Source organism: Mesoplodon bidens (assembly GCF_964165515.1).
Source record: "Mesoplodon bidens genome assembly, chromosome: 4".
Lineage (NCBI taxonomy): Eukaryota > Metazoa > Chordata > Mammalia > Artiodactyla > Ziphiidae > Mesoplodon > Mesoplodon bidens.
In genome coordinates, this window is record NC_138160.1 from 49245486 (window position 1) to 49267309 (window position 21824).

At 36.8% G+C, this 21824-nt stretch overlaps 1 protein-coding gene across 1 annotated transcript in view; it reads left to right on the plus strand.

The window, feature by feature from the left end:
* The window catches only part of NDUFAF2 (NADH:ubiquinone oxidoreductase complex assembly factor 2), a 180316-nt gene that overhangs the window by 87935 nt on the left and 70557 nt on the right, over window positions 1–21824 (plus strand). Inside the window, exon 2 of the mRNA XM_081233391.1 lies at window positions 19866–19955. Coding sequence (XP_081089517.1) covers window positions 19866–19955 — 90 coding nt within the window. The remainder of the gene's footprint in view (window positions 1–19865; window positions 19956–21824) is intronic.

Here is a 21824-nt window from a genome sequence, read left to right on the forward strand (position 1 = left end):
TCAACCACTGCGCCACCAGGGAAGCCCGTGGTTGCTCTTTAATCAGATAGGGTGCCTTGAACTATTTCAAAGTCATGGGCAGGTTTTGTTTCATAGAAGTGAAGAATGAGGCATTAGGGACTTCCCTGGTGGTCCAGTGGGTAAGACTCCATGCTCCCAATGCAGGGGGCCCGGGTTTGATCCCTGGTTGGGGAACTAGATCCCACATGCATGCCGCAACTAAGAGTTCACATGCCGCAACTAAGAAGTCCGCATGCCGCAACTGAGAACCAACTCAGCCTAAATAAATAAATAAATATATTTTTTTAAAAAAAAGAATGAGACATTAGAGCTATAAAATTAAGATTCTTTTTGGATAAATGAATTTTCCTAAGGGTACAGGTAATGGAAATGTTTAATAATTTGCATTGAGAAGTTAGTATTGTCAAAAGCTATATCCCAGGCAGCTCTCTTCACACCATTATACCTGGGCTAATCACCTTATTTCTCAATCTAAGAAAAGTTGATCTTAATCCTAACACCTGAATAAGAATTCTTCCTGTAACCTTTGTGGGGTTTTTTTTGTTTTTTTTTTTCTTTTTTTTTTGCGGTATGCGGGCCTCTCACTGCTGTGGCCCCTCCCGTTGCGGAGCACAGGCTCCGGATGCGCAGGCCCAGCGGCCATGGCTCATGGGCCCAGCCGCTCCGCGGCATATGGGATCCTCCCAGACCGGGGCACGAACCCGTATCCCCTGCATCGGCAGGCGGACTCTCAACCACTGCGCCACCAGGGAGGCCCAACCTTTGTGTTTTTTTTCTTGAAAATGTTGTAGTGGAGAAGTGTCATTCCTCATTCTTCTTTGTGACTTAGATGTTACTCATCCTTTTGGTAGAAGCAATGAGGCAGTGCAAAATATTACATCATCTTTGAGACTGTAAGGACACCAGAGTCTAACCAGAGTGGATTAAGATGGGTGATTTGGGCTTCCCTGGTGACGCAGTGGTTGAGAGTCCACCTGCCGATGCAGGGGACACGGGTTCGTGCCCTGGTCTGGGAAGATCCCACATGCCATGGAGCGGCTGGGCCCGTGAGCCATGGCCGCTCAGCCTGCGCGTCCAGAGCCTGTGCTCCACAACGGGAGAGGCCACAACAGTGAGAGGCCCGCATACCGCAAAAAAAAAAAAAAAAAAAAGATGGGTGATTTGAGAAGGGAGTGGTGGCAGAGGAACATTCACAATCGGATCTGCTCATTTAGGGTTTGTGGGTTGTGTTTCAAGTCGCTTTTGACACAACATGCAAAGTAAAACTATCCGCCCCTACCATCTCTCTGTGGGAGCCAAGGTATATTTTTAAAAGCCTATATATATTAATCTACAAAATTAAGCATTTTGGACTTATATCAGAATTTTGTATTCTTTGTAATATATATAGAAAGGATTTTAATTTGGCAGTTTTAAAGATCAAGTATATCTCTGTGGTATTATAGCCTCTAATTATATGCTATTTGAGTCAATATATTCAAGTAGCCCTTTATTAAAAATAGTATAAATATGTCACAAGAGGACATAGTAATTTTTCATAAACCCCAGTCTTCCTTAATATAAAGAGTTTCCTTTATTAAGAAAGATTTAAATAAAAAAACCTCACTTCTAGGGAAAAGTTGTTTTTAGTGCATGTAATTTAGGATCTCATCAAGTGCTAAAAAGGTATTTAAGGAGTAAGACGTGGATTTTTATCCTCCATCACAGCTAACTGTGCTCTTGACAAGTATTCAATATACCCAAACTTACATTTTAGTTATATAAAGCAGTTTAACTATTTTGGTTGTATATTTGTTGACATTACAGGGTAGTAGAAAATGGTACATGCACAGGCTTTAAAGTCATATGGACCAGAATTTAAATTCCATTTTCTCTGCCAACGAATTGTTTGTCCTTGACTCAAGTTTATATTTAAGTGGCATTTAGTTAATTCACATTGTTGTGCAACCATTACCTCTGTCTAGTTCCACAGCATTTTATGAGGACATTTTTTAACCTAATGCATAATGTCTTTGAATGAGTGATGAAGGAATAAGTTTCCATTCCTTGGTTTTTAAGAGATTTAAGAAATGGTTTGATGATGATTCTGTTAGGATCTCCCAAGTTTCCTTTCAGTTCTAGTGTATTTTAAAATTATATGGTGAAAATTTGGAGATATGAGTAACATGCTACCCAAACATTCTTAAGTCAACCAGCATTAATTGCTTTCTATTTGCCTGGCATAGAATATTGACTGTCTACAATAAGCAGAAGACACTGTGTTTATACATAGGAGTTTGTAATTCACTTGGAGAACAAGCTACAGATGAAATAGATAGAAAAACATGCTTGTTCTTACTTCTGTGATAAACCCCAGACCTTTTAAATGTGTCCGTTCACTTCCTTTGAGGGGACTACTCCTTAGTTACCAAAAGTTGAAGAATTGTCAAAACAGGGCTGCAAAACTGTAAATTTTATATGCTCGTGCACACACACACACACACACACACACATATGTAACTGTGGTAAATACACATAACATAATATTTACCATCTTAACCATTTTAAAGTGTACAGATTAGTAGTTTTAAGTACATTCACATTATTGCACAACCAATCTCCCAAACTCTTTTCATCTTGAAAAACTGAACTCTATACCCATTAAACAAAAACTTTCCTTTCCCTTCCTTCCCCATTTGTCCCTGGCAACCACCATTCTATTTTCTATTTCTATGAACATAGAAGAAAGTAGGTACCTCATATAAGTAGAATCATAGTGTTTGTCTTTTTGTGACTGGTTTATTTCACTTAGCATAATGTCATCAAGGTTCTTCCATGTTGTAGCATGTGTCAGAATTCCCTTCCTTTTTAAGGGTGAGTAATATTTCATTGTATCTGTATACCACAAATGTTGTTTATCCATTAATCTGTCAATGGACTCTTGGGTTCTTTCCACCTTTTGTCTGTTGTGAGTAGTACTGCTATGAACATGGGTATACACATATCTCTTAAGACCCTGCTTTCAATTATTTTGGTTATATGCCCAGAAGTGGAATTCCTGGATCATATGATAAGTCAATTTTTAATTTTTTGAGGAGAACCATAATGTTTTCCATAGTATCTGTACCATTTTACATTTCTACCAGCAGTGCATGAGGGTTCCAGTTTGTCCACATCCTTGCTGACACTTGTTATTTTCCATTTTTTTGTTTATTAGTTTTTTTGGGGGGTGGTTAATAGTAGCTATCTTAATAGGTGTGAGGTAGAGTAGTATATTTTAAATCAAACTTTAACACAGAGAACATTATTATGGAATATACAATCTTGTTTTGAGATTATGGGAAAAGTCTAAATTTTAATATTATGCCAATTGACTCTTTTCTAATCCATTATACCCCAAATGATAGTCCTTGAGGGAGGTTTATGACAGCTTGAGAAGTCAGGAAAACATGCCTGGGTATTGACCAAAACAAAATCTTTTCAAGGTAGTGCGAAAAAAAGTAAATCACAAAATTTATGTATTTTGAACATTATACAGAATATACCTATCCTCAGAGCAGAGCTGCTAACTTGGTGTAGTGTGCAAAAACAGATTAGGGATTTAGCAAGTTTGATAATATTCCTTTCTCTGACAATTTTCCCCATAATTTTCTACACATAAAAGATTGGTAGGGCTTCCCTGGTGGCGCAGTGGTTGAGAGTCCGCCTGCTGATGCAGGGGACGCGGGTTCGTGCCCTGGTCCGGGAGGATCCCACATGCCGTGGAGCGACTGGGCCCGTGCATCCGGAGCCTGTGCTCCGCAACGGGAGAGGCCGCAACAGTGAGAGGCCCACGTACCACAAAAAAAAAAAAAAAAAGATTGGTAAAAAGGTGATAGACAATAGTTAGAGGCAGTAATACTGATTGGCAATAAGAAATAACTGGATTATTATAATATAGTGGAATAGTTTCTAAGTCAAAAAACCAATTTCAGTAGGACCTACTTATGTTAAAGTACGATATACAGTCGATCCTTGAACAACATAGGTTTGAATTGCACGAGTACACTTATATGTGAATTTTGTTGATAGTAAATACTACAGTACTATATGTGATCAATTGAATCTGCAGATACAGAGGAACCATGTACGTGGAGGGCAGACTATAAAGTTATATGCCGATTTTTGACTGCACAGAGGGTTATGGTCCCTAACCTGAGCAATGTCCAAGGGTCAACTGTATAATGACTTATTTATAGTTAGTGTGAGATCCAAAGAGAAAGTGAGTACACGGAATGGTGTTTTATTTACTAAAGCGGAAAAAAATCCGTAAAGTATTTAAACATTATTTTCATTAAAATGGTCAGATTGGAAATATTTTGCTTTTCAAAGGAATTGGCTTCGTTTATCTAAAAATGGTATTATATGGATTAGCTGATTTTTTTAGTGATGCTAGAAAGATGACTACTATACAAAGTAGCATATATTCAAATGCCCAGAATTATTTTCACCATCTTCCCTGTGTAAAATCCAATTGTCCTTTATTTTATTTTATTTTTCCAATTGTTCTTTAAACTTTCCATTTTCTGGAATGATCCTTCTAATCTCAGTTTTCTTCCTCCTTTGCCCGCCTAACCCCTGTTTGATAGGTATCTCTTATCAAAAGTTTTCCATTCATCTTTACTCCACAGTTTTGAGTACCTTATTTTTTTTTCTTGTGTGGTATAGCATAGGGCATTTTCTCTCTTATACTTGTCTCTCTGTGTTGTAGTCAATCTCTGTTCTTAACCATCTGACCCCTGAGACCACCAGTATGTCTCAGATCAGTAATAGCCAAAGAGAAAAGTTGTTGCTATCATGCTGAGAATTGTACATACCATGTGTCTTGATATGCTTCTGGGAATGTGAGGCCATTAGGTTGTCTGATGTGAGTCATAGTGAAAAAATATTGGCACCATTGAACCAGACTGTGAGCAATTTGAACCTTCTTTTTCTTTCTCCCATATATAGTACAGTGTTTGACTTATGTACTTTGTATGTGTATTTATAAAAAATAAATATTTATTATATATATATAACTATATTTATAGTTATATATATTTTTTAAATGAGGTGAAGAATTTGGGTTTTTGCTTTTAAGAAAAATACATGCTGGGACTTCCCTGATGGCACAGTGATTACGACTCTGCACTCCCAATGCAGGGGGCCCGGGTTTGATCCCTGGTCAGGGAACTAGATCCCACATGCATGCCACAACTAAGAGTTCTCATGCCACAACTAAGGAGCCAGTGAGCCACAACTAAGGAGCCTGCCTGCTGCAACTAAGACCCGGCTCAACCAAATAAATAAATAAAATATATATATAAAAAAGGAAAAATACATGCAGTAGGATCTTAAGTTTTGTATAGAAAGAGTGATAGAGTTGTGATATAGTAAAACTGTGTTATAAGATCATTCTCTTCCTTCTTCCAGAAAAGACATGAGATTGAAGACTCAAAGACGAAGATAGAGGCATAAAATTGCAGTGAAAGGAGAAAGTAAAATCAGGGTGAGGGAATAGTAGAGCCAGATATGAGGCTTTAATGTAAACTCTAATTACCTGCACATTTTCTAAGAGTGGACCACAAACGCAACCCTGAACTTTTTTTTTTTTAATATGTTTGCATATTCTTTTTTTTTGTATATATATAAATTTATTTTTGGCTGCATTGGGTCTTCGTTGCTGAGCGGGCTTTCTCTAGTTGTGGCGAGTGGGGGTTACTCTTTGTTGCGGTGCGTGGGCTTCTCATTGCGGTGGCTTCTCTTGTTGTGGAGTGCGGGCCCTAGGCACGCGGGCTTCAGTAGTTGTGGCACACAGGCTTGCAACTCTGAGCTTTGTAGCAGCTGATTCAAAAGGGGACAACCTTCCAGTCAGAACTTCACGGTGGCTATGAGATCAATCATCTGTACAACTATTTTGGAGGAGTATGACTAATTTTCGATTTATAAAAATAAAAATAGCTTCAGTCATCAGGGTGTGTTCTCTCTATCACATGACTCTACCTTCCTCCCAATTGGTTTCATTCATAGGTAGGTTTTCTCCACAATGTAGCGTGGCTGACCTCAGCAGTTCCAGGTCTGTATGGTCTTTATAGCTCATGATCACAGAGGTTGAGTGTCTTTCTTAGAAGCTCCAACAAAAGTTCTAGGAACATGCTGATTGGCCCAGCTGGAGTCATGTACCCATCACTGACATACTTTTTGTGGCTAAAAGGATGTAATACTGTGGCCAGACTTAGTTTACATTCCTCCTTTTAGATGGAGGGGTGATAGCCCCACCAAACTCAGTGGACAGAGCAGGATCAAAAGGAATGGAATAATGAATGGTTTCCTAAAGAAAGGATTTCTGAACAATAAAAAATAGACATCAATATAGTATGGTTAGAGAGGTTTTTCTATTAATATAGGCATGAAACAAGAAGGGCCTGGGTGAGGGTGGTGGTGTAATAATGAGATAAAAAGAATAAATTAGAGGAAGAGTAATATGTGTATATGTATTTTGTTGAAAGTTTGCATTGTTGGGGAGGGGAGCAGTAGTAAAATCAATTGCAGTTGTTTTAAAATTTTAAAAATTGAAAAAATTTTTGTGATAAAAAACACAATACTGACCAATTTAACCATTAAAATGTAATGTTAAGTATATTCATCTGGTAAAAACAACTGAAGTTTTTGAATTAAGAAATGAGTAAAATAATAGTACTATCAAAAGATTTGAGAGATTTAAAAGGAAAAGCAATTGAGGCTCAGGAGAGGTAGATGTCATAACTACCGATTAAACAGGCCGGACCGTAAGTTTCCAAGTCCTGGGGAGCCAATAAAAGAGTCCTGGACAGGTGATTTGCAAGACAAAAGGTGGTCTTGGCAACCTGGGCAGTTGACATCAGCATTAGGCCATAAACAGGTCTCAGTAGACCATGGAATCAGTGTAAGGGAATAGGGTCTGTCTTTCCACCAAGAATAGGCTCTGTCCAGACAGGTGAGAGCAGTTATGGTTACAATGTATATGGGGCAGAAAGAAGCCCCCTTTCCCTGCCTGTAACAAATTGGGCTCAAATCAGGATTTCAGGAGCAGTTTCTAGAACTGAGATACAGGGAAAAGGCCAAGGGACAAAACCCTTTGCTATTTGATTAGTACTGGCAATAAAAATGACTTCATATTGATCAGTTAGCTTGGGGTATCTTACATGTTTCTCTGCTTCAGCGCAAAATTCCCACAGATGAGAACTTACAGGGCTTACCATGAAGATAGGACAACCTCAAGGGCTAGATACTAAGGATGTATTACAGAAAGATATAGAACTCTGCATAACAGAAGTGTAAGGACATCCAAGTTCATGATTGGAGCTCATTAAGTGGTTAGGGTTATAAATGTAATTCTGGTTATTTTCATCTTAGAGGTAAAGTTAAAATAATGGGTTTTAATTCTCTCCTATATCATTGGTGTACCTTTAATGAGCCACTGCAAAATAGCAATACATCTCATCATTTTTGAGTGTTCCTCTGTGTGTAGTGCAATATTCAAATTCCACAGGACAAGGCAGATAGATGTTCATCAGCTCTGAAAAGGGGGAAGGGTGTATCCAATATTGTTTTGTATCAGAATTCTATTCCTTTATTTGCCTTGGAAACCACAGTGAGAGTCTTAATGCTTTTTTATGTTTTTGTATTATAGCAAGTTCCCAACCTACAAATTACTTGAATTCCAAAGTTCCACATAGGCAGCTTGCTTAAATTCAATACATTTTTCAACAGTAATTGTGTTATAAATGACATTTCATTTTCCAGAATAATTCACAAAACCCTTTTAATCCTCGGTTTATCTGAATTGCTGCTTGTTAACAAAAACACATTGGTTAGCAATGGAATCAAGAGAGATGCAATAACTCTACAGGTTTTTAACAGGAGAGATGAAGGAGAAAAAAGAGACGATATACATGAGAAAATAATTTTTTTCAAGTGGGTTTAACTCAGCTGAAATTTTTTTCAAGTGGGTTTAATAATAAATGAAGAAAAGAAGAGCCCAAATTATGCATTAGTCTTTCTGAAGGGCAAGGAAGCAGGTGGTATTTTGGATTATTCCAATCCCTTTGCCAGCCAATAGGTGGTGCTATTGTCGTACAACGGTTAAGTTGCTCTAGGCCCAAAGCGAAAGGAAGATGTGGGAAGTATAGGTGTCAAGTAAGTACCATACATATAAATGTTGCTCAATAAATATGATTCTGCTCATCTTCTAAATGAGTCAGATAATACTGATGAATAAAACCACATTAACAGAATGTTATTGATATGTTGCTAAATTAGACTAAATTATATGATCTCTAGATGCTGGAAACTTAAAAAGAAGTAGCAAAGAGTAAGAAAAAATATTAAGCTTTATCATTTATTACTACTAAAACAGAATTTTTAAGTCCAATTATTTGATTCTTTTGTAGGTAATATCCTGGCATGCATTACCAGTATACTCTTGAATAGAGGCAGTCCCCACTTTTATGTACACAGTAATTTTGGAGATACCCATGTTAAAATAATATTACCATTTCACAAATCTTCACTATTTGTAACTTGTTTTTCTTTATCTTTTTTAATATCAATGGAAAATAAGGAATAAGTAGGTAAAAATAGCAGAATGAATGGTCTTTATTGCAACCCTGCCAAGCAAAATGAGACCAATCTTACCTTTTCATGCTCCTAACAGCCTTCCTTTTGGTGAAATCACAGTTTATTAGCGTGTCTTTCTACCAGTGAATCTGGAGTAGAGAATGAAGGTAAAATTTATGTCTAATTTTTTTAAAAATAAATTTATTTACTTATTTACTTTATTTTTGGCTGCATTGGGTCTTCGTTGCTGTGCGTGGGCTTTCTCTAGTTGTGGTGAGCAGGGGCTACTCTTCGTTGCGGTGCGCGGGCTTCTCATTGTGGTGGCTTCTCTCGTTGCGGAGCACGGGCTCTAGGCGCACGGGCTTCAGTAGTTGCAGCACACAGGCTCAGTAGTTGTGGCTCTCAGGCTCTAGAGCGCAGGCTCATTAGTTGTGGCACACGGGCTTAGTTGCTCCGCGGCATGTGGGATCTTCCTGGACCAGGTCTCGAACCCGTGTCCCCTGCATTGGCAGGCAGATTCTTAACCACTGCGCCACCAGGGAAGCCCTATGTCATCTAATTTTATAAGTTATTAGCCAAGGTAAAGTTTTGTCATAGAGAAAGTTTAAACTAATGACTAAAATAATGGGGTACTATAAATAAGTTGCTCATGCTGGAATTTTCTTTCCTGTCTTTCCTTTCACTGCTTGTGATTGGCCTCAGACTACCGCAATCTCTTCCCCTTCACAGGGGCCTCCAGGTCTAAGGGACTGAAGTAAGTATTGAGAATGCTTCTCCAGTGGAGACGTGCTTCCTTGAGGACCTGTGAATTGAAGAGTTGGTTTTCAGACTCCTTTGCCTTCCTAAGGACTTCTTGCTCCAAAGTGAGAGAATGATTTCTTACTGAACTTAATCCTGTCTAAACACTGGAAGCAAGCCTTAAGTCAGGTTCTAGCTTTAAATCATAGCTCCACAACTGAAGTAGACCTATATCACCTTGGGGTATGGAACTGCAGGAAAAATCCTATATTGTCTTACACCTGATTACTCAGGAGTTTGTGACAGGTCACGTGATTAACTATGTGAAAGATATGGTAGGGAGAGAAGCAGTATGATGGTCTTTCTGCTATTCACAAGATCTTGATTTTGTTTAGAGAACCAATATATGTTTATGGATGGATTTCACAATTTCAGAAGTGCAGTACTTGGTCTGAATCAGTGATTTTCACAGCACTCCTTAGGGCTCTAACAGTGTGAGGAGGTTGCCTCCAGGGAAGGGGAGGAGAGAAAAGGTAAGTTGTACTTTGGACGCCTGCCGGCCTTAACCAGAGAAGCTCTGCTTTGAACAGTTTCATAAATTCGACCTCTATTAAAGAAGGTATTTTTAGAGACAAGAGGTTGAAAATTATTGACACCTCTGCCTCTTTCCAACTGAGCCTAATTTTTGTACTCATAAATCTGGTTCACAAATACTTGTAAAGTTCCTGTTAAGCTGATGACTATCAGGTTTTATTAAATGATTATGTGGTCTTTTTCTATATCAGAATAGATTGCTGTTCATTAGTAAGTAGTGCATGATGGTAACCAAATTAAATAGACTAATGAAGGGTACTAGTAATTTCATGGACTAATAAATAAATATGTATATTTTAAAATTAAGACATGTATCACAAAATGTACTTTATTTTCACTAAATTATCCATATTTAAAACTGTCATATATTCTATGAGTTACTAATGGTAGCTAATAGTGCAGTCCTTGATGCTTTTAAGATCTTTTTTCTTTTTTAATTAATTTATTTATTTTTGGGTGCATTGTGTCTTCATTGCTGCGCGTGGGCTTTCTCTAGTTGTGGAGAGTGGGGGCTACTCTTTTTTTATTATTTTATTATTTATTTATTTAATTTTTGGCTGTGTTGGGTCTTCGTTTCTGTGCGAGGGCTTTCTCTAGTTGTGGTAAGCGGGGGCCACTGTTCATCGCGGTGCGCGGGCCTCTCACTATCGCAGCCTCTCGTTGCGGAGCACAGACTCCAGACGCGCAGGCTCAGTAGTTGTGGCTCACGGGCCTAGTTGCTCCGCGGCATGTGGGATCTTCCCGGACCAGGGCTCGAACCCGTGTCCCCTGCATTGGCAGGCAGACTTTCAACCACTGCGCCACCAGGGAAGCCCCTGCTTTTAAAATCTTTGATAGATGACCAAGTAATATTTGATTTCTGTGAAACTGGATCTAGAAATCAATCAAATAATCAGCCATATCATATACATTTCAAATGTGAAAATAAAGTTTGGGCTAGGCCCAAGCTTTACAAGTGGATAATTCTCTAAATTCTGATAATATTTGCCACTTTAAAAAATTAATTCCTTCAGTTTCTCTCTTTACCTCTCTATTGACAGCCCCAAGTGTTCAAGTTGGATTCTCAAAGTGGAAATCAAATACTTGATTATATTGATTTATACCACACTGTGAGTGTTTGCTAATTTTGAGAGGAGAAAATACTCCTCCTTTTTTTATTAAGGGTGTACCATATTGGAATTTGCTTGGTTTAGTTAGCAACTTTCACTATAAAATGAACATTTTTTTCCAGTCAGTCATAAATTTCCTCATTATAAGATAGTCTTTTTAATACCTGGAATTTCCATATGATAATAGCTTAAAGCCTATTTAATTTGGCTACAAAAATACTTTATCCCCCCTTTATTTTCCTTCCTTTTTTATGTGTATTTAAGACATTTAACTCATCTGTCATGATTCAGATGTAGTCACAGCAGAATCACCTAATGTTAGTTGTTTTTGTTATTTTCTTAAATGCTCAAATTCTCAATATAAATATACTTTATACATTGAAGATAATTTAGCTTTACAAAGAACTGTAGAATGTATTTGATGAATAAAATACTTTCAAGATACTGATTTCCTACACATCAATCAAAACCTGAAATGGCTGCTTCTCTTTCAGCTCTTCAAAGTGAACACATTGTTACATGGACTAAATAGTATGAATCCATCATTTGAATTTTTCTTTTTAATAATTACCTCTTTTGGGAGATGAGGGGCAAGTGTAATACAGCTGCACTTTTTCTGAGAATCAAAAATTCCTTGCAGTTTAGAAAGTAAATGATTTTTTATGTAACATTTAAGTGTTTTTATTTTTTAAAACATAATAATTTTCAATGTTTGATTTCCACAGTAATGGAAAGGCAGTAAATGAGGTAAAATATTAGACATTTCTAAGACTTATGTGCTTGATTTGGGACTAGAATCAGAAATCAGAAAACCTGTTTAACTTTTGACTTTGAATCTTTCTAGATTATTGTAATAGACTCTTTTAATATATATTTGTTGGTTGAATAACATTTTGGAAGTTTAAATTTTTGTTTGCTTATAATATTACTATGGAACTCTTAAAAAAATAAATAGTAAATAAGAGTTTATTGTCCATGTGGAAAGCACAGATACAATTTGCATTAGATTCATCCTTTTTTGTACGCGGGCCTCTCACTGTTGTGGCCTCTCCTGTTGTGGAGCACAGGCTCCTGACGCGCAGGCTCAGCGGCCATGGCTCACGGGCCCAGCTGCTTCGCGGCATGTGGGATCTTCCCAGACCGGGGCACGAACCCGTGTCCCCTGCATCGGCAGGCGGACTCCCAACCACTGCGCCACCAGGGAAGCCCCCATCCTTTTTCTTAAATTGTGATATTCTTCCTATGTACTTTTATATAATTTTGGATTTTCTAAGATAGAAGAAGCTGAGATTCCTTCTGGGAAAACTGTAGGAATGGGAAAGCTAATAAGATTTTAGGTAGTCCATTGAACTAGTTGGCAGTCTTAAAAATTCTGAAAGCTTATCTGGAAGTTCTCTTTAATTGCTTTTAAATAAGTATTACCTGCTGAGACCTGCTGAGATAGTCTTCCATGCTCACATAAATATATGTAGAATATGTCAAATTATAGACTCATCAGTAGGAATGCCTCATTTGATCACTATGGGAAAATAATAGCTTATGATAGTTATGAATAAAATGTTAGTTTTTAATTGGATATCTGTAATGATACCATGTGCAAACTTTGTAAATGCTAATTTTAAAATCTTAAATGGAAAATGCATACTGTTGGGAGTCAGAAAAATACTTAGGTACAAATACTGGCTATACTACTTTAATTAGCCATGTATATTTGGATAATCTCATCACCTGATGCCTCTTTTTCCTCATCTCTAGAAGATAAGAGATAAGAGATAACATATGAAAGGCACCTAAACATTGCCTGGTACATAGCAGGTTCTTAATAAAAAGAATTCTACATCTGAGTAACTTCAGTCAAATTATGCTTTAAGTCATATGGAAAAATGACTTTCAGTGTAAGGATTCTTATTTTAGTACTCTTAATTGATGTTTTTAAAAAAAATTTACAAAGGTTCAGAATAACAAGGTTTAAAGTCTCCAAATCTAACATATGTAGTATGGTTCTTGGCTTTCAATAGCCCTTGCTTTCATATATTATGCATTGACACTTCTAAGCCTCCTTTCGTATGCAAAATTCAGTGTTTTATACATCACCACACAAACTGATTTAGAATTATCACCTGGTTTGCACTGATCTCTGCCACTGGGGTAAAGGGCCAGACATCAGTCAGACAGAAAGGGTCTTACCTTGGCCATCCTACCTACTTCATTACCATTCCTCCAAGCCAGGGGCTCCTGTCAGGCATCAAAGGCCTGAATCTTGCTTGTTTTCAGGGGGATAGCTGTCTCAGAGATGTGTCACTTTACTCAGCCCAATCTCTCTTTCCACCCCAAAGTCACCTCTGAATTCCATTCATCTCTCCTCGCAGTGCCCCACCAGTGGGAAATATTGGGCTGGAAGTAGACAGCTGGTTGAAAACCCTCACCAAGATCACACGTGCTAGTGGGTCACGACCAATATAGGCCTTCACCTTTGATTTGGTACTGATGGAAGAAAATTCCTTTTCCACTATAATAGATATCTTGTGAGTTCTGATGCTTCAAAATTTAAAGATTAACGCCTGCTTAAATATTTTCCCTGGCCTGTGTGGATGGATTAAGGAAGGAGCAGTGGCCCAGGGAAGGAGAGATGTCTAAGTCTGCTGTTTCATTCTTCTGGACCATTGGTGTCACCTGCCTCAGACTGGTACCTGTCAATGGTCTTACTCATCAGTAGGATCACTAAGACCCTAGGAAGGCAGTATTTGAGGTACCAAATTAGAAATTTTATAAATTTCTAACCCAAGCATCCTTTTAATGTGTAAGTCTTGTTTAGCTTTCAAATGTATAAGAACACACTGTAGGTAGAGGAAAGGGAGATTATTTCTAAATAAAAAACAAAAGACAGAATCTCCTGCCATTAATGATTCTTGCAAGAACCATTCTTTATCAAGATGGTTACAAAATGATGATTTTCCAGCTCTGGCACTTGCTTCACATTTACTCTTTAGCACTGTGGTAAGCAACAGCTCCTTTATCTCTATTTAATTTACTTATCCATCTATTTATCTATATCTTTAGTACTTTGCCTTTATGGGTTCCTTTTTTTTTTTTTTCCAGTGGTATATAGTTCTTAAGCGTTTTGGTCTCAGGATCCTTTTAAACTCTTCTTGATTATTGAAAAAGCTTTGTTTATGAGATATGTATTAATATTTATCATATTGAAACTGAAACAGAATTTTTAAAGTGTTTAATTCATTAAAAATAACCCTAATAAATGTAATAAATGCTTACAGAAAGAATATATTTTTGATCAGAAGTAACTATACTTTCCAAAACAGAAACATTTAAAGAAAAGAGTAGCATTGCTTTGTTTTACACATCCCCTAATGTGTGGCTTAATAAAAGACAGCTAGATTTTTCATATCTGTTTCCTCATTCAGTATGTTACTATATCACATATCATGTAGCCTCTGGAAAACTCCACTGTACCTTCATGAAAAAATCAAAGTGAAAGAGACAAATAACATCTAGTATTATTAAAATAGGTTTGGCCTCACAGACACCTTAAAAGAGTCGTAAGTACCCCTCAGACTTCCCTATCACACTTTTGACAATTGCTGGTCTATAATTCCTGGATTATTTTGGTGCTCAGGTTATCCCAGATTTAGCCATTGTCAGCTAAGCTGGCCCTTAAGCTGGCCCTTAAGTCCTTGTGATAGGCCCCTATTATCATTATTATCATTGTTTTTTTCTTTCTTTCTTTCTTTCTTTTTTTTTTTTTGAGAACTCTTGTTTTCTGACATAGCAAGATGCTCCAGGCTCATCTTGAACCCACCCTGCCCTAGGCCTGGAATCAGCCATTTTCCTGAGGAATCCTGGTTTCTTTTGGTGGATAATGGTATAGAGGCCAAGATTTGGGCTCTAGGGGTCCTTATTGCTATTAAGGTCTTTGCTTCTAGGCTCTTTCTGCAAATAGAACCAGGAAAATATATACAGATGTATACATGGAAATACATATATCTGTGTATGAATACTTATCTATCTTATTTATCATAAGTAACTGATATCTCCAGTTTCAATCTGACCCCTGTACTTTTTTACCTTTCCCCATTACATATCTGTATGTCCTTCTACAATGAGAACCCTGCTTCCAATAACATTAGTACATTTACTCATTTGCTGAATCATATATCTAAAGTAGTTTCAGAACTGCCTCGCCCATACCACTACAGAAAACAAACATACTACAAACAGTTCAGGATGTGTTTGCAGTTCTTTTCATTCCTGAAACTTAGGGTACATAGGCACATACCACTTTCTTTTCTTTCCCCATTCAGTATGGTTATGTTATTAGTCTGAAATAAAGTTGGGTTTATTTGTTTCAGTTTGCTTTCATTTCCTTTTTTTTTTCCCTTTCACATCCATGTTGATTTAATTTTTTGAATATACAGAACATTAGCATGCTTTCAAACTTATTGAGAAGTATATACTCAGACAAGTACCACTCCCTTCATACTTCTAAGATCTCTGCCCTCTTCTTTCAAACCTAACATAAGATTGTACATAACATAGGATTTTATGAAATGAAGGGTAAACACAATCCAAGCAAGACTTTGATGTTCATCAGCTGTTTCCTATCCACAGGAATTTCTTACTGGTATGTTGATTCCTATGCCCTGTATCACTGTATGTTCTGCTGGGCCTGTCTCTATAGACCAGTGTGGTTTTCGAAATGTGGTCTACAAGATGACTTCAGCAGGTACAAAGACAGCCTGTTACATTTTTAAGATATATCTATTTTATGTATGTTTGAACACAAAATACAACTAGTGTATTGAGTCAGTGATTTCATGGGGTTTCTTTGGGGGGGTAAGGTAAAAAGTGAATATTGAAGAAAAAAGCAAGCCTAATTAAAGAAAAATATTAGGAATATAATACCACAAAGTGTGACCAAAATTGCAAAGCTGGCACTTGAATTACTGAAGTTGAGGACTCTCTGCTCTAGCTCATCTTTCCCGAGTCTGTGTCCAGGGTTCTTACTCTATCCCAGAAACCCAGTAGAACAGATGAAATCCATCTTTTACCTAAACCCATTATCTACCTGATACCTGAAAGGGAATCTTGCCTTTTTTTTCTTTTAACTGAATGGATTCCATGTTTTTTTAAATAAAGGAATAGCTGTCGTCATAGGGCAATTAGTTCAATGGCAGGTAACTTTAAATTTTTTTAAGTGTGGGAAATTGTACTGTTACTTACACAGTCTTTAAATCCGTATACCATTGATCATTATGATCTACCTGAATTCAAACTTTTATTTTGATTGTTTTAATTAAATCTAATATTGTTTAATATTAAGTAAAACACCATGTAAATATGGTGTTTTACTTAATACTCATTGAGTACACTGCTGTCAATTGTTTATTGTTTTATTAGGACTTATTAAACCTAAACATGTATTAGATTAAACGTTTTTGTTATTAAGTTAATATTTTTTAAATTTATTTTATTTATTTATCTTTGGCTGCTTTGGGTCTTCATTGCTGCGCGCGGGCTTTCTCTAGTTGCGGTGAGCGGGGGCTACTCTTCGTTGCATTGCGTGGACTTCTCCTTGCGGTGGCTTATTTTGTTGAGGAGTACAGGCTCTAGGCTTGCGAGCTTCAGTAGTTGTGGCTCGCGGGCTCTAGAGCACAGGCTCAGTAGTTGTGGCACACAGACTTAGTTGCTCCGTGGCATGTGGGATCTTCCCGGACCAGGGCTCGAACCCATGTCCCCTGCATTGGCAGGCGGATTCTTAACCACTCCGCCACCAGGGAAGTCCCTAAGTTAATTTTTAAATGTAAATTAGACCCTAAAGTTTTGACACTTGAGTAAATACTTAAATTTGCTCCATTTACTAGATGGAAATTTTTTTTGCTATGAGAAGTAGGATTGTCTTTACAACTCTTGTATGAAAGCATACTAGAATGAGCAAGTGTACAATTTGTGCATAATTTCTTACTCAGTGGGAGGCATAAGTTTTATTCCCAATTCATAAAAATTGTACAGAATGGAGTAGTCTTAAAACAATTTATTTGGAGGGAAAAGCCCATATCTGATTACCAGGAGTTTATTCAATAAATTAATGGCCTTATTTTATATTGCTAAAGATGTGTACATGCATTTCATAAACCTTTGATGTCATCTATTTGTAAACAAAGGTTTTTTTTTCAGCAATTATCTGTGACTAACTCATGAATTACTCTTCCTGTCTTTCCATATACACACAAATAGGTATGAATTTTGATTCTTAAAACTCTTACGATACCTTAAAGGAAGTTTATAAACTTGAGGGTAGGAATAAAAAGTTAATTTTTATGTCACAGACATATAGATATACTTACTTATATATGCATTTAGTGGTGCTGCTGGAAATGGTAGACCTCTCTGTTCTCTCCCTATGCACTAAATTTCATTGACATACACTTAAAAGCTTATGGAACACACATGTACTTTCAGAAGGCCATCTGTTAGCATTTCGTATTTTAGATGATAATTTTCTTTTCTGTACTTGTTATTGCTAAAAAGATATACTTATATCCTGGTATTTAGATAAGGAATTTATGAAGACACAGATATTTTGACTCTTTCAAACGTTTTGAAAATTGTAATGTAAACATACTTTAGTAAATTTAGTCTATGCTAAATTTATGGTAACTTGTTATTATGATGTGTTTATATATGTGGATATAAATAGCATTTTAGTAAAAATATATGTATATATGTTGAGCCTCTGCTATGAGAGTAATGCAGCTGTCATTGTTAGAGGCTCCTTTTACCCTAATTCTTGTCCCTACAACCTGGGGACTTTACTACTAATCCCTTATCCTCCTGTGTATTTATTGGATAAGATAAGCAAAAGGTAACTCCTCTTTATAAAACTTGGAGAACCTCTGTATTAGGATTAAATCAGCACAGTTAAATGAGTCCATAATAAAATGCAGGGATTCCCTGAGCTCATCTCAGAGTTATTAGCCATTAATGGCTTGTCTAGGAAATCCTAGCCTTTCACTTACTATTACTAAGGCAGAGGAAATAAAACTAGCCACTCAGTATTCTTAGGCTACCCTTTTGTGGCTCCCTTTCTCCTGCACAGTCACTCCTAGAAATTTCCTTGTCTGCAATTGAAGGATTTTTTTTTTTGCCGCGCCTTCCTTGCGGCATGAGGGATCTTAGTTCCACGACCAGGGATGGAACCCATGCCCCCTGCATTGGGAGCGTAGTCTTAATCACTGGACTGCCAGGGAAGTCCCGAAGGGATTTTTTAATGTAGAATTTCAGGTAGTTTAGGGGAGAGATTTGCAGGCAACAAAGTCAATTTCTTGAATTATGTGACCCATTCTATTTGGCATAGTGTAAGGTTGGCCTAGGAGTGGGAAGAGAAAGTGGTGTTTTGCAAGGCCCAGATTTCTCTCCCTGACTGGTCTGACCATTGTTAAGCCATACTTCTCCTCTCATCATTAACTACCAATACCTTCTCTGTTTTAGCCTGCATTCCCTGGAGTAGGCAGGCACATTTGTTAACTGTTGGGAAATAGAAACTTACCTGGTTTCTTCAGGATCAAAGTTTCAATGACAAAGTAATATGTTTTGAAATCACCATTTTGACAAAGCTGCTGCTGCTTTGAAAGGATATCATCAAGGCTCTTTTTTCTAATTTATATATAGTTGTTTAACAATATTGTGTTAGTTTCAGGTATACAGAAAAGTGTTTCAGTTTTATATATATATATATATATATGTATATATATATATGTATATATATATATATATATATATATATACTTTTCAGATTGTTTTCCATTATAGCTTATCATAAGATATTGAATATAGTTCCCTGTGCTATACAGTAAATCCTTGTTGCTTATCTATTTTATGTATATTAGTTTGTGCCTATTAATCCCATATTCCCAATTAATCCTTCGTTTTCCTCCCTTTCCCCTTTGGTAACCATAAGTTTGTTTTCTATGTCTGTGAGTCTTTCTGTTTTGAAAATGAGTTCATTTATATTAGTTTTTAGATTCCACAAATTAGTGATATCATATGTATTTGTCTTTCTCTTTCTGACTTACTTCCCTTAGTATGATAATCTCTAGGTCCATCCAAGTTGCTGCAAAAGGCAATATTTCATTCTTTTTTTGTGGCCAAGTAATATTCCATAGTGTGTATATATATATACCACATCTCCTTTATCCATTCATCTGTAGATGGACGCTTAGGTTACTTCCATATTTGGCTATTGTAAATAGTGCTGCTATGAACATTGTAGTATATGTATCTTTTCAAATTAGAGTTTTCATCTTTTCTGTATATATGCCCCGGAGTGGGATTGCTGGGTCGTATGATAACTCTGTTTTTAGTTTTTTAAGGAACCTCCATATTATTTTCCATAGTGGGGCCATGAATGTTGATTCCCTTAGGCAGTAGCAGCAGCCACTAGCACCTCTAATATATATACCTGCAGAGTTTGAAGGAGTTAAACATTCTGTTGTTTATTAAAGTGTTTTTTATTGGCCTGCAAATTAAGTGGTTTCTCTTTTTCTGTACACAGAATCTAGACTTATTCTACCAAAATTAATTTTGCATACTATGTAGGAAATTTATAATTTCTGAAGTAGTCTAGAAACTGCTTTTTCTAATATACCTAATACTAAATGGAATCTGTTCTTTTCCCTGTTAATTCTCTTATCATAGGAGAAGGTGTGTAATATCTAAAGAGAAAATATTTCATGTAGTAACTACTGTGTCATGGGTTCGTTTAAAAATGTAATAATCACTTTTGTCTTACAGGACAAACTATTCGAGAGAAAAGAATTGTAGAATCAGCAAATAAAAGAGAAATAGACTATGAAGTAGGGGATATCCCAACAGAATGGGAAGGTAAGTTTCTGCTTTTAGTAGTGTCTTCTGGAAGGCAAATAGTTTCTACACAAAATCAATAAGAGCATAACATTATTTCATGTTCTTTGCAAAAACTTTTACAATCTGAATCCATGAAACTTTTTTTAAACTTTGCATTTCTTTGAAAGTTGTGAAGGTGCTACATTTTAGTAAGGGAACATAGTGAAAAGAACTATGAAGCATTAGCAGAGCTGGGACTAGGGTGAGGCAAGCAAAGCTTCTTAGATGCAGAATTGAAGAAGGCATCCACTTTGATATGCTGGCCCTGCACTTATACAACCCCAGGATTTGAATTCTGTTTCTGGCACTCTACCCACATGAACATGGGAAAGTAACTCATACCTCTCAGTCTTAGCTTCCTCTTTTAGAAATTGTGGATAATACTTGCTGTAGATGCCATTTGGAATATTTGTTCAACTTACAGTGACCTCATTAGCTGCCCCCATGTTTAGACAAGGATGGACACTTGATCCCTGTCAGGACTTTGGAATTAAGGTAAAAAAATGAAAGGAAGAGAAAATAGTAGCAGTCTTTCTATAAGGCTGGAATAGTATCATATGAACTTGGAAGCACATGGGTGGCTATCTTCAATCCACTATCTAAACTTTGTTGCAGAAAAAAAACTTCTTTATCTACTAAGAAGAAAATGGAAACCAGTCTGCAAAGAGAAGTACAGTTAACCGTTGAACAACACAGGTGTTTGTTTTTTGTTTTGATTTTTTTGTTTTGAACAACACAGGTTAGAAGCAGGTCCACTTATACGCAGATTTTTTTCAGTAAGTTCATACTATGGTATTACACGATCCGTGGTTGGTTGAATCTGCAGATGTGGAACTGCAGATATGGAAGTCCAACTGTTAAGTTATAGGTGGATTTTTGACTATGAGGGGGTCAGTGCCCCAATCCCTGTGTTGTTCAAGAGTCAACTCTATGTATCAAGGCAGAGAATATTTCCTACGTTTTCAGCAACTTTCCAATTCCCAGTTCCATTTCTTTCTGAATGAAGTTCATCTGCAAGTCTGCCTTCAGGTTCTAAGTGCCATCCCACATCTGTGTTATAAATTTCCCCTTGTTTCTTACCAGTTCTTAGCCTAGTGCCTGGCACATAGGAAAGCACATAGTAAGTGCTCAGTAAGTATATATTAAATACTTGAAATCTAGCTTGAGTTAACCCTTGTTATTTGAAACTAAAAGAACCTTAACTAAAATACCAATACCTATCTTATATATCACTTAACATTTGTCAAGTGTTTACCTGTATACCTGGTATTATGCCATTGCTTTATAATCATTATATTGTTTTAATTATCACAATAATCCTATGAGGTAGACACTGTAGTTATACCCATTTAATAGGGAATCTAAGTTCTAGAAAGATGAGATAAACTGCTTGGGTAATACAGCTACAGACTGTAAGCAGTGGACCCTTTGCTTCCTGGTGGGTTTAGCATCATACCTAACATATGGTAGCTATAAGCATTGAGTTATTTTTATGTCAGCATGTGAGTGTAAATATTTCCCTGGACATATCTTTTCCATTTTTCTTTATTAGCTATGAAAATAGTAGAACTATGAGAAAAGAACATTAAAATGGGTAGATACCAGGGACTTTTTGAAGAAATACAGAATATAAACTGGCAATGTCCAGGAGTAATTGAGCTTTCTTTCTTTTTTAAAAATATTTATTTATTTAATTTATTTTTTTTGGCTGCATCGGGTGTTAGTTGCAGCATGCGGGATCTTCGTTGAGGCATGCAGTATCTTTCATTGCGGCACAGGCTCTTCATTGTGGCCCACAGGTTTCTTTCTAGTTGTGGTGCTCAGGCTCCAGGGCATGGGCTCTGTAGT